The 27,058-nt window shown below is 42.8% G+C and overlaps 1 protein-coding gene across 2 annotated transcripts in view; it reads right to left on the bottom strand.

The window, feature by feature from the left end:
* Nucleotides 1-3,331: 3,331 nt before the first annotated feature.
* The window catches only part of LOC6555040 (fatty acyl-CoA reductase wat), a 32,265-nt gene continuing 8,538 nt past the window's right edge, over nucleotides 3,332-27,058 (bottom strand). Inside the window, exons 1-9 of one of the 2 annotated variants that reach the window (XM_026975638.1) lie at nucleotides 7,876-7,957; nucleotides 5,766-5,840; nucleotides 5,542-5,654; nucleotides 5,231-5,479; nucleotides 4,921-5,176; nucleotides 4,404-4,596; nucleotides 4,101-4,340; nucleotides 3,783-4,040; nucleotides 3,332-3,727 (exon numbers count right to left, since the gene is read on the bottom strand). In XM_026975638.1, the coding sequence (XP_026831439.1) occupies nucleotides 3,640-3,727; nucleotides 3,783-4,040; nucleotides 4,101-4,340; nucleotides 4,404-4,596; nucleotides 4,921-5,176; nucleotides 5,231-5,479; nucleotides 5,542-5,654; nucleotides 5,766-5,840; nucleotides 7,876-7,957 (1,554 nt within the window). In that variant the 3' untranslated portion in view covers nucleotides 3,332-3,639. Of the gene's footprint in view, nucleotides 3,728-3,782; nucleotides 4,041-4,100; nucleotides 4,341-4,403; nucleotides 4,597-4,920; nucleotides 5,177-5,230; nucleotides 5,480-5,541; nucleotides 5,655-5,765; nucleotides 5,841-7,875; nucleotides 7,986-27,058 lie in introns of those variants that run through there. The other variant, XM_001981375.3, reaches the window with a different exon arrangement.

Below are 27,058 nucleotides of genomic sequence, written 5' to 3'. Positions count from 1 at the left end.
TGTTTGTTGTAATTAATTTAAAATATTATTACAAGAGCGCGCGCGAGCTCTAAACTAAAGAAGGAAGCAGAAACAGGAGCCGCGGTGGCACGAGGAGGTGGCAAAAGGATTCAGAGGGGAGGAAACAGGAGCGGAAAGGGGAGCGGAAAGAGGAGCAGACAGTGACAAGGCAACGTTAAATAATTATAGCCCAAGCGAACTGCAAACAGAAGGCAAACAAACACAGTGGTGGCAAACAGCATGTGAAGTGAACGAGAGGGATGTGGCTAAATAACCGTATGCTGTGTTGAAAACTAAAAATGCCCCAAAGCCCGCTCCGCGATTCGCAGACTCTGGGCCAACTTTATTTTTAATTGACGCGACAACAAGCAAAAACGGCAAATCACAAGCCCAAGCTCAAAGAATGGGCGAAATGGGGGCGGCGATGCTGAGAGAAGCGGAGAGTCCACCAAAATGGTAGCAAAAAATACCGAAAACGAAATTAAAAAGGTTTGGAAAAAAAGTAAGAAAGTAATAAACGTAAAGCTATTACAAAATCTGATAATGGTCTGGGGGCAATGGCAATGAGGCAGACAAATAAACGCATGCCGGCACACGCACACCAACGCAAAGGATATCAGAAAGAGAGCGGCCGCGTTGCAGAGAGCCGAAGAGAGAGCGGAACGAGTGGCAGTGGAACAGTACACCAAGCGAAAATTCATTTTGAAGTGATTAGCCTTTAAGCAGATTTTCGAATGGGATGCGCTGTAATGCTATTATCAGCGAATAATAGAAATTTCCTTTCAGCACTATAATACATGACCTATTTTTCCAGCACACACAGATATTAATATCACCCATAGTTGCGCCTTGAAGTATGCAACAATTATTTGAATGTTTTCTTTGTGGTACTCGCTTAATGGAAAGTGAATAAATCTTCACAAGCAAATATAATTTTCAACACACTTTACTGTAATAACATATAATTCTCAAATAGCGATCATCATCTAACTACGTTTCCCTGTGTAAACTAATGCAAGGCATCGAAAGCAAAACAAAGTGCCGAGCGGCCATAAAAATCGTAACAATATGCCCTGCCACATTGCAACATCAACATCGGATGCACAGCGGCAACATCTACAGCAACAAAAGCAGCAACAGCGCCAGGAGCAACATAAACATTGTGGCGCGCGTGCTGCGACGGTTGCCGCAATATTAATTTCACGAATGAACAACCCTTGAATAAGCATGCACTTCATGTACCGTTATTATGGTCCAGCTATGCGAGAGGACTCGTGCTCGAGAGCTCTCTTTCCAGAGAGCAAAGGCGAGGAAGAGAGAGCGCCACAAAATGTGCTCTGAAAGCTTTCGTCCCTTCGCTTTACTTCGTTGAACTTCGTTTAGTCAGCCGAAGCTCGCATGTGTGCGTGCTAGTGCGTGTGAGTGCTGCTGCCTGTATGTGTGCGTGTGTGTGTGTGAGTTTGAGGCCAGTTGCTTTTTCATTGTGCATTTCCCAGAGGTGCATTTTTCTGAAAATCTAATTTGAGAGATTGAGATTGTTTGGTCTTTCAATGTTCAGCTCGCCCGTTCGTGTTGCGACGCTTGCAATTTCTGGCCAGCCAGTCAGTCCCTCTGCAGCTCACATATATACATAAGCAGCTATGTGTGTGTGTGTGTGTGTGTGGCCATATATTAATGCTGCAGCAGCCGGATATCGGGGAGTTATGGTCTCGTCTACGAAATGCTCCAAGTCACAGTCACACGCTCACTTTAATTGGTACAGCGCGCCGCAACGCTGTGGCAATTTCTGTTGAAAAATCTACATGGAAGATTTGCCAGCAGCAGCAACAGCAACAGCAGCAGCAACATCTGCAGCAGCAGCAGTAGCAGCAGCTATATCTGCAACAGCAGCAGTGGAATCCGCACGGCAGCGACTTCAATCATTGCGCGCCACGCTCGCTGCGGTTTGACAAACATTTTTCACAGAATGTGCGAAGGCAACCGCCAAACGCCCTGGCGCCAAGCTCCTTGTTTAATGGCACACAGCCAGAAAAAGTGGCATAGGTGTCATAGCACACTTTAGTCTTCCGCAAAACCATAGTTTACGTTAGAATATGTTTATATTATCTAGATTATAGGTCTCTCTTGAATATATTGAGTACTTTTTGCAGTTTTCCTGCTGCAGATATGCCTTAAGTTAGTTAAGGTACCTCCTCTCAGCCTGGTGAAGTGATTTCTCCCAGTGCAAGCCGCCAGGATACCCACCCCTTTGGCCCTTACCCGTCCCTTACTTATTCGTGTATGTTTGATGAGTATGCGAGAGTTTTATGGCTGTATTGGGAATGAGCTGCGAGCAGGCGGTGGAGGGGGCAGGGAAATCAGTGATGTGGCATGGGGCACGGGAAGCAGGTCCTGAAATGAGGACCACGGCGAGCTGGAGAGGCTGAAGGTCCTGGAGCGGGAGGAACAGGCGCCAGACTCTGGCTCTGGCTTTGGCTTCACGGAAACTGTGGAGGCTGATTGGGTTATGCTGTGATTTTAATTTTGAAATCATACGAATGCGAGTGCTGCAACGCAAAGCGATGCGATACATGTGCGGATTTATTTATGCACACACTCCTACACACACACAGAGCCAAATAAAAAAAGGATAAGAAGAGAATGAAAAAAATGTTTTTGTGTGCGAGCGTAAAGCGATAAAGCGCCTTACAGGATTTTTGCATCGGACTGCTGCTGTTCGCAATTTGATAAGCTACCTCTGGGCATTATTTTTACGACTCTTTTCCACTCCACTCCACTCCCCTCCGCACAAACACGCCCGGAAATATGCAATAAAATATTCCGATTTTAAGCTGGTGTGTAAATCAAACAAATCTTATTGTTTTCAATTTGTGCTCATTCCCAAACCTCCTTCGTCCTGCGCCCCTCCCTTCTTTTTCTCCCCAAGACGAGCCTCAGCGTTTAGTCAATTGGGAAACGTTGCATCAACCGGGCGGGGAACAAAGTTGATGGTAGCCGTTGAGTGAAATTTCCTGGCAACCAAAAAGTGTGTGTATTTAAAAGTCAGGCCACATTTATTAAGCATACGCACTGGTGAGCAATTTAAGAAATCATTTAGCAGTAATGAAATGTAATTCACTTCACTTTAAATTAAACAGTGTTTTCCCACTTTTCCATTGGTTTCATTTAATATGCTTTTCTATTTTTGTTTGATGCAAGCAAACAAGAGTTTCAACTTGTTTCAATACTTGACCTACTTGTGTAGTGATAAGATACATTTTGAAAGCTCACTTTCAATTATCAAATACAGGTCAACTTGCCGTCCCCTTTATCCCAACAAAAAGATTGTACATTTCCCAAACAATATGTGAAGCAGTTTTTATTGTACTTGTAATCGATCATCTACATCCACATTACGCCATCAACGTTTGCAAATTTACATTTAGAGACGTACGAACTAAGCTATACAAGATTCGGATAAAGCGTTTCAAACATATGACTATAGGCATATGGATATGGTACAAACATACAAACGATATATACGATACATACAACTATAACTAACAACTACTGGAAACGAAAGTGTTAGAGTCTGACCGAAAGATGGGGGGTACAAGATATGCCCTACAATGGATACGAAAGATATATAGTTAAGGGATCCTATAAGAATAGCTTAAACAGGGCAAAAAGCGCCCAGGCAGCTAACGCGTAGAAAACAGCCAGTGTCGTGTAGTGCAGGACCTTCAATCTGAAAAGATGACAGTTTGATAAAGTACGGAGTTCAGATAGGGCGAAGTACCTACCTCTCGTAGCGCTTGATGGACTCGGGAATGTTGCTGGGATCATCCTTGACCACATACAGACGCAGTCCGTAGAGACTGACGCGGAATAGATTGGTCCAGTCCAGATCGCGCATATCGAAGGCGAAGAGTCGCTTATCCCGATCATCTAGCTTTTGCGTGAGCTGCCTGACATTATCGTTGTCGAATCGAAATTCGTTTGAACTGAAGTACTTGAGGACGTTGCTCAGCTTGTGGATCTTGCGGTAGATCTTCATCATTCTGCGGGTGAGTCAATCAAGTAGTTGAAACATGCTTAAATGAATTGAATTGTAAACCCACCTGGGCTTCTTGCCAATTATCACCATGATGGCGTCCATGACCAGGGCGGGCAATGTGTGGTAGAGGAAGCACAGGATGTGGTACTGCCACATGTGCGGCACGATGGTGAAGCGCGGATACCAGATGGACTTCCGCATCGGGATGTCACAGCCGTACTCGAAGCCATCCTCCATGTAGCGCCGCCAGGTGACCATGTTCTCCGCATCCGGCACGTAGTTGTAAATCGGTGGAGTCTCGTATCTGCCGGGCAATTAATTAGTTATAATACTAGTTAGTTATAGTTAGTATCAAGTGCGCTCCTACTTGTTTCGCGCTATATCCCACGCACTGGCCAACAGAGCATTGACACACATGTCCACCGGAACAATGTGTGCCTTGTTGTCCATGTCACCCGTGAACACCCGCAGCACTCCGGATCCAATTCCCACGATCACTCCGCACGGACCGTACATGTTGTCGATCCAGCCGGTGATCGGTTCGCGGTAAGTGGTGATCACTGTGAATAAACCAACATTTATTTTTAACTTTATATTTTAATCGGTTATTCCCTTAGCGCCCTCTGAAACCGATTTCAAGCCAGCCAGCAAATCATTAACATATATTGAGAAAAAAAATGTGCTTATAACGTAAATTGCCTAATGAATGGTTTTATTACAGAGCGATGACTGCGATGACAGCTAAGCAAACGTATTATTTAAATGTACTAAACAAACTTACAACTTAATTGCAGGGGCGGCGCCAGAGTTAATGTATTTATCATAGTAATTCCATTTGATAATGGCTTTGAGGTGTTGTATAGAAATGTCAAGACTGATCTTACCAATGCCGGGTCTGAAGATGGTAACGGGCAAATTCTGAGCGCTCTGTTGCACGACATTCTCGGCCAGGACTTTGGTGAAGGTGTATGTGTTCGGATACCCCTTAATTATGGTCGGCGTGAGGGTGTTCAGGGTGTGCTCATCGAGGCACTCGCTCAGCTTGAAGGCGTTCTCGCCAGACATTGTGCCGCTGTAGAATCTCTCCTGGATGTGCCGCATGTTGCAGTGTGCAAATGCTGTAGAGACGTGGACGAGGGCCTGGCAACATGACCAAATAAATACATTATGTAACAATAATCACATCAAACTCACCTTCAAGTTAACAATCTCTTTGGCCAGCTTAATGATTTCCTTGGTGCCGTGCACATTGATGGCAATGGCCATTTTGAGTTTCTCATCGAATCGCACGGTGGCCGCACTGTGCAGGACGATGTTGACATTCTCCATGATGGTCTCCCGCTCATCGGCACTGATTCCCAGTCCAGGCAGCGAGCAGTCGCCACTGATGATGGTGATCTGGCAGCGGTACTTGGGGTTCACCTGCTTCATCTTGGCAAAGACCTGTCGCAAGTAAGTAATGCAAATTAGTTAGTTAAAACAATTAGCAGACCTTCAGCACTTACCGGATCGTTAAACAGATCCTCGATCCTGGCGAAGGCATCCTTGCCCTTCTTGGTGCGTATCAGCAAATAGATTTGTCCCACCTCCGTGACGCGCAGCAATTTCTCGATGATAACTGGGGACACGAGACGAGACGAGACGAGACGAAATGAGATGGGATGGGATGGGATGTGGTAAGTATGTGGTCCGCATTCCAGTCACGTACTGGGAGTCGAGTGGAACTTACTTTTGCCAAAGAATCCTGTGCCGCCAGTGAGGAAGACGCCCTTGTCCTTGTAGAACATTTGCATGGGCGACTCGTCTGGGGAAGAGATCAATGCAAACAGTCATTAAACAATTAGCCAATTTGATGCGCATCATTGATGGTGGGCTCAGTGGGGCGTCCTTCCTTGGCCCAACTTCCCACCCAACCGAAAACCATCTGTTTGCTCAGTTGGCTTCGCTTCGGTTGGGTTTGTTTGCCACCAACTTGAAGCTCCGGCACGAATTTAAATGCGCATCAAATGCCACTTCAATTCCGCATAATTCACGCCCCACACAGACACACAAACACACATTCGCAAACACACATACACAATCGCAGGACGACAGGATAGACCCACAAACACTCAAATAGTTGGGAGGGCACGAGGTTAGCTCCTGGCTGCATTTTTGCCAAAGTGCCAAAACGGCAACAACACTTGACGTTTCAACGCCGCCTGCCAATGGGTCTAGGAATCCTCCAACCCCTCCACACCCTCCCCGTTCTGCCACCCCCCGTGGAGGCCATCCATCTCTGCCCACATTGTTGTTTGCGGCATCGGTTGCCGTTGCCTGCCACTTGCTGGGCCACTCATAAATATTTGCAAGTTAGCAGCTCGTCGAGCCATTCATCTATTGTCTAAAACGCACACACGTCTAAAATACCCGCACACGCACAGTTGCATATGCTGCACGTGTGTGGCCCACTGCACTGGGAGAAAAAAGGCTTGGTACTCCAATTCTGGCATATGTGAATCAAACTATTTTATTAGCTAGCTAGCATATGATCCGGTTATCAGTACAAGACTTTTTTAAGTTTATCTTCGTAATCAAAATGCTTAATTAGGGGTAATAAATAGATAATATTCGTTTCTTAATTTATATATTTAATTTCAAGTATTTTTTTCTGCGTACAGGGCTCTGCACATTCCTCAATTGAATGGCATTTCATCTTAAGATGGCCCACTTCGCCTTAGCCATCGTCTCGAGCTGCCTAATTGCCAATCGTCGGCGTAAATCACTGTCAGTTGGAGAACTGGGAGCCATAGACACTGACACACACACTGACACACACAGACTGATCCCCTCCGCAGATCCCAATGCCCATGCACAATTGCCACTTGATAATTGCATAATAAATGCAACATTGCCGGGGAGGATGTGCCGCCGCCGGCCCTTCATCTTCGTCCATTTGCCATCGGCTGCGGCATTACAAGCACATTCATACAAATACAACTTGACACCTACAGCCGACACCGAGCTCCAAATGGCTCCTGTCCCAAGGCAAGCCGCCGCTATGCCAAGCCAGCAACACCCCCTCCTTGGAGCGAATTCCTGGCCCGAGGCCGCACTCAACCACAAGCACTTGGCTGGCTCACTCAAATGTTTTGTTTACCTATGCTAATTGGCTTAAATGCAACTCGAGCGCACTTTGCATCGCCTCGCGCCCCGTCCACCAGCCTTAAGCTGTAAATGTGAAAATGTGGAGATGTGGAAAGCGCCCAACCAAGTCCACCCAACATCCTAAAGCCATCGGAAAGACAGCACTCAGCTACCCAGGGCATCATTGTTCCGTGGACGCGGCGAAATTGAGCCTCACTTGGAGTGACTCGAGTGCGAGTTTCGAGTGCGGCGTTTAAAGCTCTTCGAGCGCTTTGGGGCATTTGTTCAACGCTAACTCCAACAGCTGAGGCAACAGCAACAACAGCAGAAACAACAACAACAACAGCCCCCCTTTGGGGCACCAACAAAATGGGAAACAACAGGAACAACAAGAGGGGTCCCCACTTTGAGTGAATTGTCAACAATTGTTGTTGGCTCTTCGGATTCTGTGGGCGGCAGACAAAAGTCTGTCACATAATTTGTCAATTTCAACAAATTTTTGTTTTTGAGACTGGTTTCACTTCCCCCCACTTGACACTTTACCCCACAGGCAGTCATCCCCCGCTAATGTAATATTTCACATAAATGCCTTTTATTTTTCCTGGCTTGCGGTGGGTTTGTGCGTTTTGGGTACTTGATCTTGGGTCGCATTTTTGTGTTTGCACTTGGGTTATGTATTTTTTTAAATTTATTTTTGTTTGCTGGCCACTCACCCTTTACGTCATTTATGAGCTGACAATGATCCTCCAGCGACTTCATGCCGTTCATGATGTTCATTATTTTGGGATCATCCATCTCGGCCAGTTAAATGATTTCTAATTACCTGTAGGAAGAGAAAATAAATGGGATTACATAGGGGTATGCAACGGGAAATTCAAGTAAGCTAAAGCAGATCGCGTAAGTTCATTAAGCCATTTGACGTAAATTTAAAGAATTTCTAACTATATAAAGCGAGCTACTAATCAGTTGTTAAACCGCTTAGGCGAATGTGCCACCCACTTTAAACCGAAATTTATAGTGAAAAGAAGTGCGATTCCATTCCCTTTCAGCGACACAGATAATCCCTTAATTGAATATCTGGACACCCATTCAGCACGCCACCGCCCCCTCCCCCTTCCCTACCCCGCTGAAAACTGAACAGAAGTTTCGGGAAATTATTCCTTTAATTCGAGCTAGATGAATGGGAAGCGAAAACCATAAAGCCAATTACAAGAGCCCCAAAGCGGTGGCCATGCGACTGTTTCTTGGCTACTAAAAATCAAATATATATAAGTAAATTTCGCTCCAGTAAAGCTCGAAATTTAATTAAAACTTTGTTCGTCTTCTGGTAGACAAGGGCAGGCGGAACAGAGAAAGGAATAGTCCGCCAGAGGGAGATGGAGTGGAGCGCGTCAGGAAAATTCCTAATGAAGTGCCAGACGCACCTGTTGACACAGGCGAAAAACACAGAGAACCAGGTAGATATCATGCCAAAACTAAAACGAACCGAACTCGAATAAAATTTAATAAAATTCACATTTTCGAAAGCAAGTGCTGCGCGAAATGAGTTCAACGCAACTATGCTGAAGTTGTGATAACAAATGAGTAACAGAGTCTTTGCATTTGAATCATTTACACCAAAGTAAGCAGCGATTTCAAGCAGATTTCGAGCTGGACGTGCATATTTTAGCCAACCCGTTTGCAGGCGAATGCAACCTGTTACTTAAATTCAAATAAAATGTTTTGATTTCAATGCCAGCCATTGGCAGTTCGATGACGCCTGAAATGTGCGTTCAAATGCGCACATGCCACGCTGACAATGAAATGCCTTGGTTAGTACATATTAATAGTGATAATTACAGACTGCGCAAAAATTTACAAAGGCAGCGGGCAATTGAATTAAGTTTTCCAAAAAGGCAGACCCCGTTCGAGTCGCGAAATCCGGAACGAAGATGATAAAGTAATCAAAGCTCAGAGGGCATTGTTCCACAGTCGGATATCTCAGCCAACAAAAGCAGCGGGAGCAGAACAAACAGCGCGTACAGCGCGTTTCACAACCGTATTTCCAGCAATTTCATTCGGTACAGATATTTAGTCTCTGAAATCCCCTTCATAGCGGCAATGTATCGATATAATTGTGGGTGCTAGTTAATTAGCTATGTAAATGGCTATCCACGTGGGATCATTAAAAAATGACTGGGCAATTAGGGCATGAAATAACAGCAGTACTTACAATAATTACTACATAACTTTGGTCAGGTATCATCCTCATTTAAATAATTGCTACCCCTTACTTTTACTTCTGTCTTGAAATAGTACAAAGATTGTATCATATTAAAATTATCCGATAATCTGTATTCACTTTGATATGAAAAATATATGCCGGAACAGTATAATATCCCACTTGTTTGAGAACATAAAAGTTCAATGAAACACAGCTATGACGCGCACTGTCTGCGTGAAAAATGCGCGGAAAACAAACAGCGCCATGAACAATGGGCAGAATCAGACAAAGGGACCCCAAAAGGAAGGCAAAGGGCTGAGATGACAAAGCGACCGCCACAGCTCGAATTCGATATGAAAATGGAAATTAAATTATTTGGAGGCAGTCAAAGACTCGAGCACAATTAACCCATATTTGCCATATTTGCAAATGGAAACCGAGCTCCCATTACCCATTAACCATTACCCATTACCCGTTACCCATTACCCATACCCACTCCCCCAGTTGGCCAGTTCATCCGATCCGATGCAGTTCCTCTGCGGCCGCTGGGTGTTGCATTTCACACCAATTCAGAAGCTTTTACACCACTCGCGCTTGGCTCGGCGCTCACTCAGTCGGATGAGTGACGAAAGCAGCGCACTGCAATCCAATGACAGAAAGCGGGGATTCCCCGGGGCGAGCAGGGACACTTAGTTAGCTGGGCAGTCGGACAGCCGGGCAGCCGTACAGCCGGGCAGCCTGCCAGCTCCGTTCAACTGAGTGGATATCACCTAGTACTCCCAGTTCCTCCACCTCGCTGCGCGCCAAAAAAAAAAAAAAGAAAACAACCCAACTCCCGACTAGCTGGCTAACTGGCAGTGCGGCCAAAAAGCCACTGCAGCTGATTGCACCACGTTGACGACCACAGAGCGTCCATCCGTCCAGCTGTCCGCCAGTCCGCCAGTCCGTCACTTCGTCAGTCCGTCCATCCAACCAGCCATTCCTCCATGCAACAGAAAAGCTACGAAAGGTACTCGTTCTGTACGCACTGAATGAACTTCTCGCAGTGAAAAGGGGCAAAGGCAACAGGGCAAGGGGGCGGGGGCAGGGGCAGGGGTGCGACTTTGTAGACGAATTTATACATTGTTTAAGTATCAGCCGCAGATACTTCTCCATCGCCCCGCCGTGCTTACCCCGCCGTCCACTCAGTTGTCGACACCGAAACTCCATCGTCAATGCACATCGAAGCGCAGCTAATTGAAACAGTTCGGCACAGTGGGGCAAATTGGCCAAGGAAGTGGTTGAGAACCTGGATGTGAGCTCAACTTGAAGGCAGGTAAAAACTATCCCCTTAGGAACTATGCATATCATATAGTTTTCTTTAAAGTTTTTTATTATTTAAATAAGCCACCTTACGCATATTTCACATCTTCAAATGTAAAAACTTTTTTTCTAGCATTGTAGTCTCAGCATTTTGTACCTCTAATAACATTTATATTTTAATAACATAATTAGGAACTTTAATATTGAAATACTTATTTGACTTACAATTGGAATTTAAGTGTAAGTTGCTTAAAAAGTATCTCTTATTTATTTTATAGATACATTTTCCTTACCTTAGCAACCGTGCATTTTCACATGCAAATTTTCCAAATGTAAAAGTAAGTTGGCTCTTCCTTTCTTTACGAACTTTTCATAACGTAAAGTTATTTTCGCAAAGGCTTTGGCGCAGATATTTAACCACTGTGTGGCTCGTTGCTGCCGCTTTTGGTACTTCTTTTACTTTGGCGCTTGTTTGCGTGCGGTGCACCAGACTGCCGGTATTTGTAGTTGTTGTTGGCCGGCCTGCTGCTGCATCGCCAGTAACAACAACAACAACAGCAACAGCGGCAGCTGCAGCAGCAACACCAACAACGCGAAAAACTTTTCGGGTAACAATGGGCCGAAAAACAAAAGTATGAACCACAACAATAACAAGTGCACCCCAGTGGGCGCGAAAGTGGGTGGTGTGGGGCGGAGTCAGCCCGGTTAGCAATGCAACAACATCGGCTGCAACAATGAGAGCAACAACAACGAAGGCAACGCGGCCAACAGCAAACAAAAAATCAGCGACTGCACCACTTTGCTTATTTCCATGGAATTCAGTTCGCACCACCCAAATGCGAATCGAAAATTACACCAGAACCGCCGGCTTACACCCGCTTTTCCCCGCTTTTCCCCGCTTTTCCTGCACTTTGCCTTCGCCTTTCCCGGCCCCGGCAAACCCAAACTCCCCCGTCGAACACTTTTGACGAGACTCATTCGCTTTGAAATTTTATTTAATGCTTTTGTAATAAAGTGTAAAATGGTGGAAAAGTGCAAACAACGGCCACAAGAGCGCGAAATGCAAAGAGGAAAGCGGGGAAAGTGGTGCATAATATCAGCGGCATCATCATCAGTCCACGGAGGCGATGGCAACATCGTTAACAGGACGAGGAAAGGTCCTGTGGAAGCAAAAGGGGGCGGCATAAGTAAGAACTGCGGCCAACACCAGTGGCCACATTAAAAGAAGAAGAAATAATTAACAGCAACAGTTTGAAAGTCCATAAAATGGAAATGGCCAAGCATTGCCATCGCCATAGCCATCGCCATCGCCATTGCCCTCGCCACCGTCATCACCGTGTGGAGCTGCCCAGGAGGAGCATCAGACCACCAACCGGCCACCCACCACTCGCCTCATTGGCATCGCCATTACCAGTGGTGCAGACGCCACTGCCATGCCATCGCCATCGCCATCGCAACCGCCACGACCACCGCATGTGCCATACAACTTCCGACTTCCGTTGGCTTTGGCCTGTCTGAGAGTCTGACTGGGTCCGGAGTGGGTCTATAGTGCTATATGGTATATATATTCGCAAGTATATTCCCGCTGATGCACCGGGCATACCCTTTTTAGCCAAGTGGCCATGACTGTGCCCCGCATTTGGTGGCATCTTCAAGTGCTTGCTTTCCAACCGCTGACAATGCAAATAACTTGGAGAGCAAACACTGGGTTTCCAAAGACTATTTCAGCCATATTTCTTGCATAATTACTGCGATTATATCAGATAACACGTTCAAGCACCTTGCATTGCGCTCGGAAAACAAATAGCTATAGAAATAATTTCGAATAGTGAGAAACCAATAATTCAGTTTATTTAAAACTAATAATGCTATTTCCATAAGGCATTTCAAGTTCGTTGAAGACCACAGCCTCTCTCAGCCGATTTCATTCTTTGCCATTTGTTAATACCGCTGCTGCTTTTGCTGTTGTCACTGAGTTGACACACAAGCAAAGAGTCGGTGCGAAAAATGTTCGTTAAATCTATTAAAAGATAATTACGTGAAGACAAATGGGCGGGCAGACAGGAGCTCCACGGGGTGTCATCCTCGTGCTCGGCATGGGCATGGCCAACCTATCCAGCGGCATTGCCGGTGTCCGTATCGCCGACCGTGTCCGTATAGATATCCGGACAACGGACAACGGACAACGTAGAGTGGACAGTGGACAGCGGACGACGTAGTCGAGTCCTCGCTGCGTCTGCGGTAGCCATCGATACATACGTACATATGTACGCTATTATTATTCGAGTTCGTTGATACGATAACGCTAATGGATATGGATATTGATTATAGTTTTTATGTCGCTTATGCATCGTGGCCGCTGTGGCTTCTCGCCCGACTACCACTTTTCTTTTTCCCATCTCTGAGCTGCCAGGCCAGGCTCCATTTCCCAGGCCACTCAGTGCTGGTGGTAATGATAATTTTGATTATATTGATGCGTCATTTTATGAGCCGCAATGGTATTGAAATTGAGTGGTCTGTGACAGCATCTAGTTTATGGCGGGCCGGGCAGCATAATGGCAGCCAGTGCCAATTAACATCTGCTCAAATGAATCTCTCGAATGGGATGTGATGGGGGCAGCCTTCTTTCAGACCCCATTAAGCAGGGATTAGGGCATGCTCCGCCCCTTTTTCTTTCTTTTTTTTTTTGTTTCCTTCGGACCCACAGCCGGAACGACCTTTGGATAATATGTGTGTGCGATGCCACTTAGTGGGTCGGCGATGGTATAATTGCAGTCAGTCGATGGGAACTGGGGAACTGCGAAGTTTAGCTATTGTTGGCGAAACGCGGTGTCTTAACGACTTTATCCGACGTCCGATGTTTGCATTGAGCAAACTGCAGGTTTCTAGACACTCGCCCCCCCTGTGAAAAGCTTCTGGAAAATGCTAATTACACGTATCTTTCGAGCAGAACGTGTGCGAACTCGGAATATCCAATTACAAATCTTACACAAGTGACAAACATTTGCGGCAATTAAATTAATGAAACTTTGCGGGGCTACGTGTCTTGGATCTCGCACAGATATCTCTTTGCGTATGTATTCCGAGTGCTATCGGCTGATATCTTTCCGGCTGGAGGAGCTGCGCCTGCGTCACAAATGTGTAAGATACACCACTGCATTCCGATCCCCATCCCAATCCCCAACCCCAATCCGATGCCCTGTTTTTGGGGCAAATCCCAAGCCCCAGCCACACCTGAGCTGTCGGCCAATTCGAGCGTTTAACCAAATAGTTTCGGTTATGGTGTGTGGCTGGCAATAACGTTTATGTATTGGCCAGGCAAATATTGCCAAGCAATTGCCTCATACTCGCATTTTCGCATGGCCATAGCGGCAATCAAAGCCAAATTGAATAGGCAAATTACCAGTCTTCATCTGCACGCAACCAAAGCTACTGGCCACCCAATGATGGCCCAAAGAGCTTTCGTTGAAATGTATCCAACGAAATGGGGTTTAAGTGCAGTTAAATATGGATTTGACCCCAAGGGACAGTTTGTCAGTAACTCAAAGCCAAAACGTTTTTATACCCGTTACTCGTAGAGTAAAAGGGTATACTAGATTCGTTGAAAAGTATATAACAGGCAGAAGGAAGCGTTTCCGACCATATATATTCTTGATCAGGATCAATAACCCAGTCGAATTACAAGTATTGTATGGATTGGCCGAAAAACTTTTTTTTTTTTTTGACGTTGTAAAAATCTGCATTCAAATTTAGAAATTTAAAAAAAAAATTTTTTTTTTAATTTTTCTGATGTATTCAAAAGATCGTTGGTCAGCTTCTGGAATTCCTGTTCCCCATGGTAATTTAAACCGAAAAATCTTACAATGTTGCCTACAAAAAGTACATTTTTAATGCAAATTTTAGATTTTTCGGTTTGAATTACCAGGCGATTATAATCAGCAGCAGGTTGCTACCGAAAACCAACGATCGTTGGTCACCTTCTGGAATTCCTGTTCGCCTGGTGATTCAAACCGAAAAATCTTACAATGTTGCCTACAAAATGTACATTTTTAATGCAAATTTTAGATTTATCGGTTTGAATTACCAGGCGATCATAATCAGCAGCAGGTTGCTACCGAAAACCAAACGATCGTTGGTCACCTTCTGGAATTCCTGTTCGCCTGGTAATTCAAACCGAAAAATCTCACAATTTTGCCTGCAAAATGTAAATTTTTATGGCAAATGGAAGATTTTTCGGCTTGATTTACCAGGCGATCATAATCAGCAGCAGGTTACTACCGAAAACCAACGATCGTTGGTCACCTTCTGGAATTCCTGTTCGCCTGGTAATTCAAACCGAAAAATCTCACAATTTTGCCTGCAAAATGTAAATTTTTATGGCAAATGGAAGATTTTTCGGCTTGATTTACCAGGCGATCATAATCAGCAGCAGGTTACTACCGAAAACCAACGATCGTTGGTCACCTTCTGGAATTCCTGTTCGCCTGGTAATTTAATCCGAAAAATCTCACAATTTTGCCTACAAAATGTACATTTTTATGGCAAATTGTAGACATTTCGGATTGAATTACCAGGCGATCATAATCAGCAGCAGGTTGCTACCAAAAACCAAAAGATCGTTGGTCACCTTCTGGAATTCCTGTTCGCCTGGTGATTCAAACCGAAAAATCTTACAATGTTGCCTACAAAATGTACATTTTTAATGCAAATTTTAGATTTATCGGTTTGAATTACCAGGCGATCATAATCAGCAGCAGGTTGCTACCGAAAACCAAACGATCGTTGGTCACCTTCTGGAATTCCTGTTCGCCTGGTAATTCAAACCGAAAAATCTCACAATTTTGCCTGCAAAATGTAAATTTTTATGGCAAATGGAAGATTTTTCGGCTTGATTTACCAGGCGATCATAATCAGCAGCAGGTTACTACCGAAAACCAACGATCGTTGGTCACCTTCTGGAATTCCTGTTCGCCTGGTAATTCAAACCGAAAAATCTCACAATTTTGCCTGCAAAATGTAAATTATTATGGCGAATTGTAAATTTTTCGGATTGAATTACCAGGCGATCATAATCAGCAGCAGGTTGCTACCGAAAACCAACGATCGTTGGTCACCTTCTGGAATTCCTGTTCGCCTGGTGATTCAAACCGAAAAATCTTACAATGTTGCCTACAAAATGTACATTTTTAATGCAAATTTTAGATTTATCGGTTTGAATTACCAGGCGATCATAATCAGCAGCAGGTTGCTACCGAAAAACAAACGATCGTTGGTCACCTTCTGGAATTCCTGTTCGCCTGGTAATTCAAACCGAAAAATCTCACAATTTTGCCTGCAAAATGTAAATTTTTATGGCAAATGGAAGATTTTTCGGCTTGATTTACCAGGCGATCATAATCAGCAGCAGGTTACTACCGAAAACCAACGATCGTTGGTCACCTTCTGGAATTCCTGTTCGCCTGGTAATTCAAACCGAAAAATCTCACAATTTTGCCTGCAAAATGTAAATTTTTATGGCAAATGGAAGATTTTTCGGCTTGATTTACCAGGCGATCATAATCAGCAGCAGGTTACTACCGAAAACCAACGATCGTTGGTCACCTTCTGGAATTCCTGTTCGCCTGGTAATTTAATCCGAAAAATCTCACAATTTTGCCTACAAAATGTACATTTTTAATGCAAATTTTAGATTTATCGGTTTGAATTACCAGGCGATCATAATCAGCAGCAGGTTGCTACCGAAAACCAAACGATCGTTGGTCACCTTCTGGAATTCCTGTTCGCCTGGTAATTCAAACCGAAAAATCTCGCAATTTTGCCTGCAAAATCTAACTTTTTATGGCAAATTGTAGATTTTTCGGCTTGAATTACCAGGCGATCATAATCAGCAGCAGGTTGCTACCAAAAACCAAACGATCGTTGGTCACCTTCAGGAATTCCTGTTCGCCTGGTAATTTAAACCGAAAAATCTTACAATGTTGCCAAGAAAATGTAAATATTTATGGCAAATTGTAGAGTTTTCGGATTGAATTACCAGGCGATCATAATCAGCAAGAGGTTGCTACCGAAAACCAAACGATCGTTGGTCACCTTCTGGAATTCCTGTTCGCCTGGTAATTCAAACCGAAAAATCTTTCAATTTGCAAAAAAAAATTAACATTTTAGAGGCAAAATTGAAAGATTACACAACATACATATGTTCATACATACATACATACATACATACATACATACATACATACATACATACATACATACATACATACATACATACATACATACATACATACATACATACATACATACATACATACATACATACATAAATACATACATACATACATACATACATACATACATACATACATACATACATACATACATACATACCCACAAAATGTAAATATTGATGGCAAATTGTAGAGTTTTCGGATTGAATTACCAGGCGATCATAATCAGCAGCAGGTTGCTACAGAAAACCAAACGATCGTTGGTCACCTTCTGGAATTCCTGTTCGCCTGGTAATTCAAACCGAAAAATCTTTCAATTTGCCAAAAAAATTAACATTTTAGAGGCAATATTGAAAGATTACACAACATACATATGTACATATGTACATACATACATACATACATACATAAATGCATGCATACATACATACATACATACATACATACATACATACATACATACATACATACATACATACCCACAAAATGTAAATATTGATGGCAAATTGTAGAGTTTTCGGATTGAATTACCAGGCGATCATAATCAGCAGCAGGTTGCTACAGAAAACCAAACGATCGTTGGTCACCTTCTGGAATTCCTGTTCGCCTGGTAATTCAAACCGAAAAATCTTTCAATTTGCCAAAAAAATTAACATTTTTTACATATGTACATATGTACATACATACATACATACATACATAAATGCATACATACATACATACATACATACATACATACATACATACCCACAAAATGTAAATATTTATGGCAAATTGTAGAGTTTTCGGATTGAATTACCAGGCGATCATAATCAGCAGCAGGTTGCTACCGAAAACCAAACGATCGTTGGTCACCTTCTGGAATTCCTGTGCGCCTGGTAATTCAAACCGAAAAATCTTTCAATTTTGCCCACAAAGTGTAAATATTTTTTTTTGCAAATTGTAGATTTTTCGTGTCCATAGCCCTATAATTCCCAACTGGTTCTCGTGAGGGCTGTAAGGCATGTCTTCTAATTTAGAGTCACAAAATATTCCAAGTCATCTTTCCTACCGGTCGAGCAGTGAGTGTAGTGTACGTAGTAGTGTATGCGTTCTTGATTACTTGCAAGATCACATTGGCATCCCTCTTGAACAAATAACCAGGTAAGTGTTATTTATACAAGTGTTTGAAATTATGATCGCCTAATAATTTAAACCGAAATCTGCATTCAAATTTGGAATTTTATTTTTTTGTAATTTTTCTGATGTTATGATGTTGTAGAAATTCAAAAATGACCCAAGACTGAAGTTCTGAAGCCCATAACTCAACCTATCCTAATCGGAATTTGAAGTGGCATACCTCTAAATGGTTCTTGAGCAATTCTCTAACAATCTGCATTCAAATTTGGAATTTTATTTTTTTTTAATTTTTTTTTAATTTTTCTGATGTTATGATGTTGTAGAAATTCAAAAATGACCCAAGACTGAAGTTCTGAAGCCCATAACTCAACCTATCGTAATCGGAATTTGAAGTGGCATACCTCTAAATGTTTCTGGAGCAATTCTCTAACAATCTGCATTCAAATTTGGAATTTTATTTTTTTTTCATTTTTTTTGTAATTTTTCTGATGTTATGATGTTGTAGAAATTCAAAAATGACCCAAGACTGAAGTTCTGAAGCCCATAACTCAACCTATCGTAATCGGAATTTGAAGTGGCATACCTCTAAATGTTTCTGGCACAATTCTCTAAAAATCTGCATTCAAATTTGGAATTTAATTTTTTTGTAATTTTTTTGTAATTATTCTGATGTTATGATGTAGAAATTCAAATAAATTCAAAAATGTCCCAAGGCTGAAGTTCTATACTCCATAACTCAACTTATCCTAATCGGATTTTGACGTGGCTTACTTCTAAATGTTTCTGGCGCAATTCTCTAAAAATCTGCTTTACTTTACTTACTTACTTTAAAAAAAAATTATAAGTTATTTTTTAATTTTATTACTTTTTCCCAATTTCTACCGATATTCCAGAAAATGTTGAAATTTCTCGTTTGCACTTCCACTAGCTGAGTAACGGGTATCTGATAGTCGGGGAACTCGACTATAGCATTATATCTTGTTTTTTTTTTATTAGGCTACCGAATGGAAATAAAATGACCGTTTATTTAAGCCCTCTTACCTTTTAATATATTTCATTTGCTGGTTTTACATGATTTCTGGCCCAAACATTTTCAGAAAACATGCATTCATATTCATAACTCATTGGAATTCATAAGCTAAAGAGATGGCAGAATTTTAACGGAAGGTCTGTCAGAATTAGGGATAAAACAATTCAGCCGGGCCGCTCGATTAATTGAATTCTCATTAATTAAACATTAATTGCTGTTTATTATGATTTATTTTAATTTGATTGGATTCGTTCTTGCTATGAGTTTAATGAATATATAAGGTTAATTTAAAATTTTCATACCACAAACAATGAACCAAAAGGGCAGTGAACAATTTCTAAATTAATTTCGATTGTTTGTTGCGCCATTATTACACCTGTTTATTTATGGCCAGTTTTTCATACTTGGGGTAAACCTGAACGCACACCCACTAACACACACGAATACTCGTATGTACATAAGCACACACTAACCAATTGTAATTACATAATTCGCTCATTATCAATGACAACAACAATTGCAGCAACACGACATTACAAAATCGGAGCTAACAAAAAATAGCGTAGCGAATAAAAAATATAAATAAATTAAACGCGCTCCGCTATAATTTATATTAATTAATCGGTTTATTTTTTCTTCTTTCGCGATTTTACTGCTGCCATAATCGCGAAAATCACGGCAAAAATCAATGCAACAACAATCATTTGGCATGTAATGCACAAAAGACCCTAGCAAAAAATATTATGCAAAAACAAATTTATGCGCTAATAAATAAGCAAACATTTAAATCGTTTTCAATTGCTATCTCTATCCCCTTCTCCCCCATGACTCCGTCTTCCTCTCTCGCTGCCCCAATTCGCGTAATTTATAATTGAATGTAATTTTGATTTTTGTTGCCCCATACATATAAATAAAGTATAATATTTTCCAATTAAACTAAAACAAAAGCTCCGCTGACTTGAAGCTTTTGTGAAATGCAGTCACATATGAAAAGTGCCGAAGATACTGTTGGACTAGCAGATACCCATTATAAGTTTGTTTGTTTAGCATTTATCGTATTTACAATGTAATACTCCTCATTCCATCTGAAACATCATTTATTTATTTTCACTTTACAATCCAAATCTCTTCATATTCTAATCGAAGTCCTCTTTCCAGGAACACCCAATGCCGTGAAGGGTATCAAGGGAGTGAGAAGTCATAATGGAAATTCTTCGCAAATTGAAATTGCAGCCTCTTGAGCTCGAAGTGGCATGCGACATGGCTGGAACCAAAGTGAGGGGGCGTGGCAAGGGCTCGACCCACTTACCGGGTGGTGGGGCCAAGCAATGAGATGGTGAGGGGGGGAGGGGCGGAGCACGGAGGGGTAAACGGTTAAGAAATCACGTCATAAACGCGCCGAGCACGAATTATTTACAAAGCACGCGAAAGCCTAAAAGAGGGCCCTCCCCAATAAAATAACAATAAACTATGCTCCATAGCCCAGTTGATGGGCGTTGGGCGGTGGGTGGTGTTTGGCTTTGTGGAGTTTGAAGGGCGGTGGGTGTTGGGTGGTGCTGGGCTGGCCATAAAAACAAAGCAACAAAAGCGAAGGGCACAACAAGCCGCAGTGGCATAAACAATTGTGTTACAAATACGACTACAAATGCATAAAGGAATCCGGCAGCAACAAAACGGAGCAACAAATGTCGTCTCCTATAGACGATTATTTATTGTTAACGATTTATATTTGTTGTTTGTGCTGGCATAGCTCACATTTCCAGGCGGCGGCCGTCGTACGTGCGAATGTGTGAGTGCCGGCCCCAGATTGCAAGCTCGGCTCCTCGTTTCTCGTTTCTCGTCCTTCGTCCGTCGTCCGTCGTCCTGGCCCAAACGATTGAGCCTGATTGCCGGCTCAAGTGTCGGTCGCGTCACACGGGGCGTATGCGTGTCGGCCGGGCGTGGATTCAAGGATTCCACGATGTGGCAAGGAGCTGGGTGTGGGTGTGGCCCCTCAGAGCTGAGCACTCGGTCCTGCAGAGCGAAGCAATCATTTTTTAATATTTTGTGGCTGCCAAATCCTTCAAGGGCACTCAACTGAAGCGGGTTTTCTCTTGCCAAACGTTAAGATCAGGTCAAAAGATGTAATTTTATTGGCTTATAATCATTTACTAAAGTCAAGTTCAAATGGTTATTGTCCAAAGTGTTCTGTTCTTATCATGAACATTTGCTTTGAGTTACCAATAGTAATTTGACCTTTTGGCTTTGTCACGTAGCAATATTGTGGTACGAGTGAACCATCTCAGTGTACATCGGAAGTGCAGACCAGACCTTGGCTTACTTTTCTCGCCGATCGTGACAGATTATCAGACTGAGCTGCGTAGTTTTATTTCAGTGTATACCAACTTTCTACCTTCTCACGCGCTATTAGTTAACCAAATGCGATCACATTTATCTTCTTATATCGGAAATGAAAGCGGTATGGTAGGGATGTGATCCCTGGCTGATCTGAGGACCGCTCCGCCGCACTACGGGCATCTCTGGCTATGATGGCCATCAGTCGCAAGTGTTGCAGTGCCATCCCGCTTTCCCAGACGCCGCGGCCAACATTCCTCTTCGTCAAGTGCGCGGCATGTTTGACAGCAATGAGTGCTTAACACGTACGAGGGCTTTTGTTCGATATTCACTGATGATGCTGTTGTAGCTGTACTCGCTGTACTTGCTGCCATTGTGGCATTGTTGGCGTTGCTCATTTGCCACTTTATCTTGGCATTGTGCATGTTATTTACTGTCGCCCCACCGGCCTCCTTCTGCCGACGCCTTTGTGCCCCAGCTCGCCGTATCTGCGGACTGTCAAAGTATCTGTATCTGTATCTGTATATGTATCTGTAGCTGTAGCTGTAGCTGTGACTATACAGATGTATTGTCGGATCTCTGTGCGTGCAGATTGTTTTGTGTGTGTGACAAATTTCGTAGGAAATCATTTGCTATGCTCTGTTAAGCGATGACTTCGTTCCCAGTCCCCGATTCCGTTTGTGTGACGCCCAATTCATTGAGTCTACTGCCTGCGGGTGTAGTTACCCCCACCAAAATCAGCCCAAGAGCACCCGAATAAACCAATTTCGAAGGAACAAGAACCAGAACCAGACCCAGAACCAGACCCAGTCCAAGACCAAGAACAATAAGCGACCCACTGACCCACACACAAAGTGGCACAAAGATGTTTTACGAGTGCTGGCTGTTGTTGTAGCAATTTGTTCATTACTTTTTATCTCTTGCAGATGGGGCGACCTTTGCCCTCGGAGCGAAATTGTTGCCCCTTTTTTTCGGACAATTCTCCCCATTTTTCCTGCTCGTCCATTGTACTTCTATTGCCTGTTCTGAGATTTTCTCCCATTGTTAATTCATGTGATTGCCGATGCTGTAGTTATTGTTTTTTGTGGCTGCTGCACCCACCACATGAAAAAAAAAAAAACAGCAAAATAAAAATATTGCAAAACTGTGTCTGCTAGTGGCCACAAGCAGTTTCCTTCAAACATGTAATTATGTACGAGCTTTTGCGGATAATACATGCACTCAACCCGGCGAGCCCAGGCTTGAACCCGGCACGCCCCCAAAAATGACCGGGGGCGCAATGGATTTTGGCTCATTTTTATGCTGGCCACAAATTGCATTCAATTTATTTAGCTTGTTGCAAATCAAAAATCTCCATAAAGCAAAATGCTCCCTCCGTAATGTTTGCGGACTGCATAAAAATGTTTAACATCGCATAAAAGTTATTACTTCATTTATTTCAAATGCAAACATTGTTCTCAACCAAATCCGTTTGCGAAAGTTACTGCCACGATGGCAGGATGGGAATATACATTTGTTTATTGCATTTAAATTGAGTACGTTTTCATGGATCTCTTCTGCAATTTTGCGGAGAAAGTGTGGCGAGTTTTCGGTACTTACGGCCAGGTACTTTAAAACTTTTACAACTTTTTAGAGCTCTTTTGAATGAGCTTTCAATGCTGACTAATTTTAAACAATTATGTTATTACCGGACTTGGGAAAATTAAATTATTTGGTTTTTGGACACAGCTGGCTTACATACTTTCGATTTTTGATAAGCTTTCCTTGGCATGATTTCACCATACTCAACTGGTTACCACCAACCAAATCCCACTTGATTCAATAAATTTTAAATGACTTTGTGCTCAATTGGAAAAGCAGGTGAATAAAAAATGTGGCAAATGAAAGGGAAATGAAGTGCTGTGCATTTAGGGCTTATCAAGTGGCAGCTTATTTTTTTATTGCCATAAGCAATTTAAACAGCCATTGAAACTTAATCATAGAAAGATACCCGACCTGGGTGAAACTGAATTAAAATGGTCTTTTCAATAGGAACTTCGAAATCAGAAACAATTTCAAGGGTCTCGGATCAGATAAAATTCAAAGCCCAGGCTTGTGTTTTTTATTTTAAATAAATACTTAAGCGTAAACCGGATATTTCAATATCCTGCCCACAGGCGTTGGCACACACACAGCTCAAGAGGATATACATGTACACATGCACATACAAATACATAAATATATACACATATATTTATATATGTAGACTAGTGTGTGGACAGGGTAAGAATGGAAAACGCTCTGGCGTATTTGCATAAGAAAAACTAAGTTGAACCAAAATCAATGATTGCACACTACCCACTATCCACTAGCCACTGTGCCACGCCCCCGAATTCCGTGCTACGCCCCCTTAAATCCTGCGATGAAACAGTAGACGAAGGATAAAAGTGGGCGGAAAGGGGTGGGCCGGTCGCTTTCATATTATTACTTTATGGTTGCCTCCAGTTATGCATACTATAACCATAAATATGCTCCAATGGAGCCAAAGTCAGCTAGCAACAAAATCAGACCGAAGCGGAGGGAAAAATAACAACAATAGCAGGAGGGATAATATTTTGTGTTTGTATTAATGCAGCCCGCATACATATTTATACTATAACTCAGAACAATAAATAGTAAAAGCTGGATTATGATTAAATCGATTACATGGGGAGCTAACGTTGGCCAAACATTCGCTTTGCTACGAGTGTGTGCGTTTGCGCCTGCATTACGCCCCCGATGGGTCACGCCCACATTCTGCTTTATAGGGCCTAGCTACGCAGAGAAAATTCCCCCCAAAAAAAAGGGAAAATCGTAGTAAAAACGCAATCGAAATAAAGAAGTAAACAAGGAACCCATAAAACTGAGTCTATGACGGGATACATATTCATAAATGCAAACAAATTTGAGTGTGTGCATGGGTGTGTGTCTGCGTGTGTGTATGTGCGTGTGTGTGTGTGGTCCAGGCAGGCACACAGATACAAAATAAATACGCAGCACTCGGTTTTCATAACTGAATTGCATGCCCGATTGAATGACGAATGGAAATTGAATGAATCCCCCAGCCAAATGCAATCGAAGATGGGAATGGACACGGATCCGGGATGCTGGATGCAGGATACATTCATATCCTCGCCCTGCGCCCTTGGTGACCGTTTTTAAAGCTGATATATTAACTTTATCCGCACTCAACCTTCATGCGCAGAAAGCTACAAATGCGATTTTAAAGCCATCGAGTATTCAGATCCGCAACAGAGTGAATTTTTGAGGAGCACTTAAATTGTCGATGCGAAAAGAGCAAATGCGAATTTCTCGTGGAGAATCGATTAATTCCTGGTTGGCTATTTCATTATGATTCCGTTTCGGAAAATTAACTAGATAACCATCTTAATTTGAAAAGCCAATTTGTGCTAATTGAAATGTTTCAGTCATGAAAGCTCAAACCAAATGAACGATATCGTAAACATATTTACTGTGTTAAATAAAGTTTATTGAATACCAAAAGTGCAATGAAATCATTTGAAAACCGTAATTCATTTTTATTATATAATTAGTTTATTTGGCTGAGGTTCAGGCTTGTATGTCAGCATCAATGCTAGTAATTTTAAATATGAATTCACCTAAGCAACTTCATTCTTTTCTTAGTTTTCAAGAGCAGTTTCAATGACATCTCCATTAAGCCAGTCTCACATCTTAAATCTTCGCTGGCCCTATCTAAATGGATGAATGGATGCAACCTCTAGAGTGGCCTCTAGACCTAGACCTCCAATCCCGCCCAATGTTCTGCGCACAAACCAGAGCTGCCCCCAAAGTCGATAAAAACGCGTAATCACAAAACAGACGGAGGACGTGATGGGGAGTTGGCCAGGTGATAATTGGAGCGGGGCGTTTCAAGAGCAGCTCCATGAGTTCAATGTTGGGGCACTTCACAGTTGTTAATTGCAGACACTCCCCGTGCAGCAGTTAGTTAGTTAGTTGGTCACTTAGTTGGTCATTAATGGAATCTCGCACGAGAAATTCACCAATTAAAAGTCATGATCAACTGACGCAGCCATCACACCAACTAGTTAATCATTATCCGACCGGACCAGCATCCACCAGAAATCATTAGATTATCGTCGTTATAGCAGCATCATCTTCATCTTCATCATCATCATCATCATCAGCACGTTGTCGTTTCGGTTGGTAACTTTTCGCACTTGGCCAAACTTCCGCTGAAGGCGAACCCCGGCCAAAACTTTCATTGAACAAGAGACTTCGGAATCGACTCGCCTCAACTCAACTCAACTCGACAAGAGGCGAGTTGAAAAACTTCAATTAGCATTAATCTTGTTGACAAAATTTGTTTGTGCAAATCAACAGAACAACATCGGCGTGGCGGCAGCAGCAAAAACAGGAGACTTAAATGGAAAATCAGTCAGTCAGCGTGTTTGCACACATATATTTTTAGAATTAAAGCGTACCATGGGCTAGATTCTTGTCTCAGTGAGCCCAGAACCCCTCGACCAGCAGACCAAAAGCCCCTCCAATGGCACAGCACTCAGCCTTTGGCCCACTCCGCTCCTTGGATTTCGGTTGGATTTTCCCGCTGCCACTTTGATTTTATGATTTTCCATCATATAGCCAATATCGTATGTCTGCATGCATTGCCAACGATACTCTACGAAAGGTTACGTCGGTCTCTTTACCTAGTTCAGCAAGATATATATAGAGCCATCTACATATAACCAGTACATGCATCACTTATTGAAATTTTGTCAATTGCCAAGCTGTAAGATTATAAACGATTGTCCGCGCGTATGAACAATAAAAAGAAACTGGTTTGCTATTCGCGGTTCTTGACTCCAAGTGTTATTTATATGATTACTCATCATTAATCGAACATTTTTACAAATAAGCAAATGCAACTTTGTACTGGAGAGCTCACTGCATTCGTTTGTTTTGAATACTGTTTGCTTGTTATAGTTTTTAATTCCACCCAGAATAGCTACAATTGATTAGGGTATTGCCGTATTGGGTTCACTAGCGATTCACTAGGGGATTGCCGTGTTTGGTTGGCTCTTGTTTTATTCCATTTTATATTATTTTATTGCAGCTCCTCTTCTGCGGCTGCTGCTGGCGGAATCGGAGGACCCGAGGCACTTTGCATACGGATATGATCGCCATGTTATCCGTTCTGACCATGGCTTTGGCTTTGGCCGTGCTCCATCGACAGCTCCAGCTGCTTCAGCTGCAGGGCAGCTGGGCAGTTCCCTGGAAACTGGTAACTGGTTCAGCAGCTCTGGCCTTTGGTTCTGGCAAATCGATGCAACTGGGCCGATGGCAGAGGAGTCTTGTAATAGGCTTAATCGCTTGCATGCATCAATTATGACGAACGGGGGGCAGGCAGCAGAGGTTGCATGTGCGAATGGAAAGTTAATTCCAGGCAAATCGCTCAACCGGCTGACTAATCAATGGTCAGACATTACCTAATAAATCGATGTTCGGTTTCATCTTACCGGTCATGCTCGACATGACAATGAAAGTGGGCACTAAGCCAACGAATTACTCAAGTGTTAATTGTAGGAAGTCCGCTGGGATGGGGATGTATGTGCGAGTATATATTTATTTTACCTACTGTTTGCTACCATTTTGTGGCTGTGGCCTTGTGCGGACCTGAA

The sequence above is a fragment of the Drosophila erecta genome, unplaced genomic scaffold (assembly GCF_003286155.1).
Source record: "Drosophila erecta strain 14021-0224.00,06,07 unplaced genomic scaffold, DereRS2 tig00000000-arrow-pilon, whole genome shotgun sequence".
Lineage (NCBI taxonomy): Eukaryota > Metazoa > Arthropoda > Insecta > Diptera > Drosophilidae > Drosophila > Drosophila erecta.
This window is presented reverse-complemented; position numbering and strand designations above follow the sequence as displayed.